Here is a 7,323-nt window from a genome sequence, read left to right on the forward strand (position 1 = left end):
GATGTCTGTCAACCAGTGAACTAAGTCTTCAGTAGGGGATACTTTCAGAATTTTTCCAAACACAAAATGAAATACGGGGAGGAGGTACCATGGGAAGACATTTTACTTTGCTTAGCTTTGCTTTGCAGCAACACAAGTCTGTGTTCTGGGTCCAGAACATTCCTCTCCATTCATGCTCACAAGATACCTGGAATATAGTGTATATAAATAGTGAATTTTTGTCAAATTGCTGCTAAATTACTGATGTATTCCACAGAATAAACTCAAATAAGAAAGAGTTATTGAGGGTAAAATACTTGCTAATGTAAAAGCCAAGGTCTGCTCATGTTAGGAGGTGCAGCTGCCTCTTTTCAGTAATGTAGCACTCACATAAATTCCTCCCTTCGTGAGGTAAGAACTAAAAATGTAGGTTTTTTCATTCATTTTCCATATGACACATTGAGCAGTTTCTTATTCAGGCAACTGCTCTTTATTTATTTTGGACATGTACATGTAGACATTCCTTTTGTGTCTGTCTAAAACTATAAAATGCTTTTGGACAAAATGAATTCCAAATATGAATCGCTGAACAGCAGAAATTTTAAGCAGATCTCAGAGAACCTAAACTGAGTGTAACGACCACAAAAATAAAACAGTTAACAAACTGAGCATCGGTGACTGAGAGAAGGCTCTTTGATCAAATTATGTAATGAGGTTTTCTAGAAACTGCTATTTTCTGCATTCTTCTGTCACAGCACCTGGAAACTCAGTCTCTGAGTTTTAGAGCCAACTGTGCAAGGGGAGTGCTACTATACTGTATATATTTGGGAATGCCAAACTTCAATTTGATTTGCAACCATTGATGTTTGATGTAAGACATAAAAACCCTATCCCTACACAGTCTAAGGTCAAAAAAAGGTGGTGGGCCCTGAACTCTGAGTTATGCACTTTTTTCACCTGCAAAACTGTGAGGTATAAATATGTGTAGTTTATGACACGAATCGTCGTCCCATAACTACTGCTGTGGCTCATTTTGCCTTGAGATCAAGAAATTGCGAAGGTTACAAGGCTCTAGTGATGTGGCCATTGATAGGATAGGATACTAATATCGTCGGTGGTGTCCACGGTTGGGTGCATTGTGCTGGGACAACTGAAATGAACTGTGATCATTTGCACTGTACAAAAAAGTTACAGTTTGTAACGTTGTACAACTGAAGGCGCCGTTATGCTTGACGCATTGGTCATTGCGCCCGCGAACTGTGACGGCAACACAGCGCCATGCTCGCGTTTGACTCGTTGCAGTCTTCTCCTAAACGATAGGTGTCGCTGCTGATAAAAAAAAATACAATCTGTGCTGCCGGCATACCAATAAGAAGAGGTAATGTACAGGAAGTACGTCATTCAAACACAAACACAATGGCGGTAGAGATGGTGTCGCTGGTGTTGCAGTCGTTCGAGGAGGAGGAGGAAATGTTGCTTTTGAGCTTATTAGCTCAAAATCGACGTAAAAGAAGGTGGTCTGTTCATCGTTTCCACGCGCGGCACGGCTGGCACATATGCAAAATGGACGAGCTGGAGACAGGAATCTGTGAACAGGTCAGTCTCTACAGACATCTCTACGGTCCATCAATGCGTGAGCATAGGGATTGCACAGAACTGGTGGAGGGAGATTACTGCAACAATTGGAAAAGATGAGACGTTCTGCAGGACACTGTGAAAAATCCACCGCGATCGCTTTGCGAAGGCCAAGAAGCGGGCAAAAGCCCGAAGCGGCGCCCCGGGAGGAAACAAGCCGGCGCCAATTTTAACAGAGATGGGATGGCTTTCCAGGTTTCCCAGACATCGAGAGACGGTGGCAAATATGGAACGAGGGGTAAGCTAAACTGTATTTGCTTTTACTATTCTGTAGGTTCGATATCTGCTGGGTTGGCTTGCTGATTAACTAGCCAGCTGCTGAACGAATCCCTTGTGTTGCTAGCTTGTGTTGTACCAGCCATTGTTCTGAATATATGTATTTGTTTCCCCCCTTTGTTCACACAACCACCCATTTGTTTTAATAGTGTATTAAATTGTTCCTTTGTTTAATTTAGTTGTTGAACGATGTTGGCAAGTAAGGTTGTGTGGTAACCTTATTGTTTTTTGTTCTCAAACACATCTTATCAAGTTGCTCCTTTGCTTTGTGTTTATATAACTGCATTGGACCTGAACTGATCGAAATCAGTTAACCTTTCTTTATTTTTGTCTTTACATCAAGGACACAGCAACAAGACAGTGCAGTCTTGCAGCTGCAGTGGAGTCATCAAACACCAGCTCCATGGAGACGGACTCCATACGTTCATCTTCACCCTCTCGTGCCACCTCACCACCTCTCATCATCCCTACCGCAGCCATCATTTCTCCAATTAGACAAACATCGGGCATTCCACCATCTCCCTCTCCTACACTATCCCTGTCTTTGTCCACACCGTCATGCCTCTCTGCGCCCTCATCTTCTCCTTGTTCATTGGGACGAAAAGAAAGCGGGGTACAGACGAGACCCTGACCAGGAGGTCAGAGCAGTTGCATGAGGAGAGGATGTGTTTCATGCAGCAATACAGAAAGAGTCAGCAACAACAGGACACACCACAGACACGGTTTGGCCAGGTCATAGCGGACATGTTATGCACTGTTGATCAGGCATACCAGCAAGAACCCATGCACAAACTGTACCAAATAATGTCTGAGTACACTGTGAATCATCCACGGCTGCCATCATGACATGTCATACCTGTTGTGTCTTGATTTACTTGTTTTTTTTTTTTACTTGTTTTTCATTGATGCTTATAATAAAACCGTTTGCTCACCATATGTATTTATGACTTTGAGTTAACCCACCACATGCAGAGTAAGGGATAAAAGACACAGTGGTAGTACCACAATAAGCTACACATCATTTCATTACACAATCAGGAGTAATCCACGGAGTATTAACAAGACTCGTTTAGTTCAGGCAACCCCTCTGAATGACACTGTCTTGCCAGGGTATAATTCCTTGTGATGTGAGGAAACATGACTTAAGGTCATTCCTCATGTAACGGTCTTAATTCTTCATTTATCTCTACCTCTGCGTTGTGATTTTTTCCTTTTAATAATCTCTCCAAGTCGATAATTTGTGATCACTGATGTTTATTCATAGTTTCCCCTGACAATAACAAAAACATTTTCAGGACCTTCGCTCACTAGCAACATTGAAACCACACAAAAACACCCTGTGATATCGGTTACAGACTGGGCAGAACACAGTATACAAAATGTATAACTAATAATACTATATGTACACTATATAATCTTACATGTATAAAAATAATAATGTATGAAACAAAAAAAATGTACCTGACAATAACAAAAACATTTTCAGGACCTTCGTTCACTAGCAACATTGAAACCACACGAAAACACTATACAGAAAGAAATGTTAGCGTGCTGCGTTGCCTAGTGACAGTTGGTCAAACAGCTGATGTGAATATGCTACAAATAACTCAATAAAAACCGTTATATTTCACCAACGTGTTCTTTAGTAGTACATAAGATGTCATTAATAATAAATAAAATAACTTAGATATGATCTTTGAACATAAGATTGAATAAATTAACAGGTGATTAAACTTTTCAACCTACCCCTGTGATATCGGTTACAGACTGGGAAGAAGGGGCGGAGTTTTACTTCCCAAGTCTACATAGGCACGAGGGGTGGGGTCTCAGGCTCAAAGAGATAAACACTACATGGCAAGTGGAATGATACATTGATCTGCTACACTTACTGCAACTGCAGAACAGGATGCACGTGTGGTGGAGAGTCTCCCAGGATCTCCCAGGTTGGTGTCTCCTGCCACAAGCCTCCTCCGCTCACCAGACAGAAGTTCACCTGATGATGCTGTGCCATCCATAAAGTTGGGTGGGATGTAGCGGCACATAGGAGACACTGCAGCATCTGTGTGTGCAAGCATGTTGTGAAGGGCGACACAAGCCTTCACAACATCCACAGCTTTGTCTGGGTAAAATTCAGTGGGCCTACCCAGAATCCTCCAGTGCGCAGCCAAGACACCAAAGGAGTTCTCAATGACCCTCCAGGCCCTTGAGTGCTGGTAGTTGTACGTCTTGTGTGCTTCATCCAGACTGACACCAGCAAAAGTGAAAAATAACGTTCTTGTAATGAGACTAAACAGAAATACAAATGCAAGTGTAGATGCCATACCTTATGTGCAAAAATGTTAGGCTTACATATATTACCTGGGTATGGTCGCATTAAGTTCATATGCTAAGGGAATGCGGCATCTCCTAGGAACACATGGGGACGCTTGGTGTTGGTGCCAGGCAAGTTCACAGACTGTGGCAATTGAAGCGTGTTCTGCAGAAGTTTGGATCAAAAACGGCTGCTCTGGAAAATCCCCTGTCACTCTCACGACCGTACGCTCCACTGTCAACATGAATCCACCATTGTGAAACGGTAGTTCGCATCACAAATGGCCATAGGCACGATGGAATGTGCTATGGAATTGAAATAGTCACTTCCAACATTTGGCGGGACTCTAATTGCAACATGCTTTCCATCTATGCACCCTAAACAGTTGTGAAAGTTCCACACTCTCCAAAACTCACGTGAATCGCCTGCCCATTCGGTCACTTTGGGCAGGGGCATAAAGTAATATTTCAGCGCCTGCCAGTTTGCCGGTCGCAAAGTACACCAAACTAGAAGTACCCTTACCAGTTCAGTGTAAGACGATACTCATCACGTGAACTAGGGAGAGCTGTTAGCAAAAATATCAGCACGTTGAAGTATTTTTAAAATAGTTTTTAAACAATTTTTTTAGTTTTTTTTTTTTTCAATTACAATTTTTAACAGTTGTGTGCTTTAAACCGTTTTGTGTTGCGCACGCCGTAAATTGCGCAGATATCGTTTGAATCTGCGGACGTAAAAACCGGAGATAGCCTACTAGGGCTTCCTTGACACGTCATTTTGTATTCGAGCACGGAAGCGTTCCGAGCAGAGACGTGTATCCGTGAAGCTCGTCACTCGTTGTGATACTGCTGTAGGAATTCGTTTGAAATGGGTGCGTATTTTATGATGAACAAATCCTGAAATCTTGTTGAATAACTGCACTGACTTTCAGTAGGCCGTCACTCCTCATAGAGAATAGCCTTGCCAATTGCTGTTGTCGCCTTCTCCCAGTAATGGAGCTATGTTACAAGCGTGTGGTTTCAGTCAACGTTAATGTTATTTAAAAATATATATATATTGTTTTGAATATCATACATATCGGTTTAACACATGTCCGATCGAGATATGTCCTATAAGAGTTGTGCTTGTGAAAACGCATTCCTTCATAATACCACTGAACTCTTCGGCTAACTTTAGCGTTAGCTAGCTCAGTTGCTGCTAGCCAGCGCTGAGAATGTAATTGGTCAATGCATGTCAAATAATTGGTAATGACAGTCATTCAAAGACAGGAAATTTTCGCGATTGCGATATTTAAGCGTTTCTGGATCGGATATTGTCGCAACTGTGCAAAAACCGGATGATTTAACAGTTGTAACAATTTTCTGTTTTGGTTTATAGTGCTCATGGGATGTGGGCATCAGCAATCTGGCTTACTTTAAAAGTAATACAGATCTTCACTTTTTCTTCTACTCATTTAGGAGGCTTCTTCTCCAGTCTCTTCTCTGGCCTTTTCGGCACGAGAGAGATGAGGATTCTGATCTTGGGACTGGACGGGGCCGGTAAAACCACCATACTTTATCGCCTACAGGTCGGGGAAGTCGTCACTACAATTCCCAGTATGTATTCGAGCTCACGGGCAACGTTTCGCCTCACTTGAAACAATACTACGAGTTATCAGCAGCAGGATGTGCGACATACATTAAATTGATTCTCTTTCAATTGCAGCAATTGGTTTCAACGTCGAGACTGTTACTTACAAGAATCTGAAGTTTCAAGTATGGGATCTTGGTGGACAAACAAGTATTAGGTAGGTGCTCATTTCTTTATCTGAAACCCCATGTGGTTTGCCTTAAATCTGTCAGATTCCATTTCCTTCAAATAATGACCATTGGGGCTCATTTCAACATGCAGCATCCTGTAGTGTAATTACTAACACACTTTGTTTACCCCCCAGACCTTACTGGCGCTGCTACTACTCAAACACAGATGCTGTGATCTATGTGGTGGACAGTAGTGACCGTGATAGGATGGGAATCTCAAAGTCTGAGCTAGTTGCTATGTTGGAGGTAAGCCATGTTATGTTTATGTCATATATGTTTTTTTGAGTGGATTGCATTGCTTTGCATGAGATCAATTTTCAGCAGATTTATGTAGGATGGAGAGGGAAGTAGCATCATTTGAAAATCAGTAGATACATAGACAGACAGAATCTTTCTAAGTCCTCTGATTCACGTGGGCTTTGAGATGGGCTGACACTATATTCTTTCTACAGGAGGAGGAGCTGAAGAAGGCCATTCTGGTCGTGTTTGCCAATAAACAGGACATGGAACAAGCTATGACCCCCACTGAGGTGGCCAATTCCCTTGGCCTACCAGCCCTGAAAGACCGAAAGTGGCAGATCTTCAAAACGTCAGCTACCAAAGGCACAGGCTTGGATGAAGCTATGGAGTGGTGAGTAGCTGTGGCATAGGTAGTGATTTGTTCATTTGCTGTAGGTACACTTAGATTCTTATCAACGTTTCTCTCCCTCCACAGGCTGGTGGAATCCCTGAAGAGCCGGCAGTAATACTCACACTCAACTCCCTGTAAATATACTTGACCTTTTAAGTTCCTGTTGAAAGACTGCTCATTGGGTGCCCTTTGGACCAGTGGCTGGGCTCTTCCCATTGTGTGAAGGACACGCCCCTCTTGTTAGGGCGTAAAACTGCAGTGACATCCACACAGTTAGATGGCATTATGCCTACAAAGACTGTCACGTTTTCCTGACCAAAATGGAAATTCTGCAGCAGGCAAACGATTGTTACCGCAGTCATTATTGCTATTTTTTTCCTCTTGTACTAATGCTAATAGGACTTGCTCTTACCACAAAACAGATCCACTACATTTTTATGTCACGAATCCAAACAGGCTTTGTTATGGTTTACGTTTTGTTCTTTGCCTCTTTGTCCTTAAGTCTTGCGGCTTTGGTATCAATACTTTGGTATTTTAGTGAGTAGTTATTTAAGACTAATCATTGTTTATATATGGGATGGATTTGTAATTGCATATTTATAAATGGGCATGCACAGTGGAGATATTCCATCAGTAAAACTGGGCTGTGTTCACGCTGAAAAATGTGTCAACTGAAGTCTTGCTTTGTCTTCATT

General features: G+C 42.2%; 1 protein-coding gene across 1 annotated transcript; it reads left to right on the forward strand.

The window, feature by feature from the left end:
- The first annotated feature begins 4,983 nt into the window (after window positions 1-4,983).
- arl1 (ADP-ribosylation factor-like 1) lies at window positions 4,984-7,284 on the forward strand. Its single transcript, XM_030768032.1, has 6 exons — window positions 4,984-5,069; window positions 5,656-5,793; window positions 5,903-5,984; window positions 6,132-6,243; window positions 6,450-6,628; window positions 6,713-7,284. Exons 1-6 carry the CDS (start codon window positions 5,066-5,068, stop codon window positions 6,741-6,743), a joined length of 546 nt encoding a protein of 181 aa, XP_030623892.1. The 5' UTR covers window positions 4,984-5,065; the 3' UTR covers window positions 6,744-7,284.
- Window positions 7,285-7,323: the final 39 nt, after the last annotated feature.

The sequence above is a fragment of the Chanos chanos genome, chromosome 1 (genome assembly GCF_902362185.1).
Source record: "Chanos chanos chromosome 1, fChaCha1.1, whole genome shotgun sequence".
Lineage (NCBI taxonomy): Eukaryota > Metazoa > Chordata > Actinopteri > Gonorynchiformes > Chanidae > Chanos > Chanos chanos.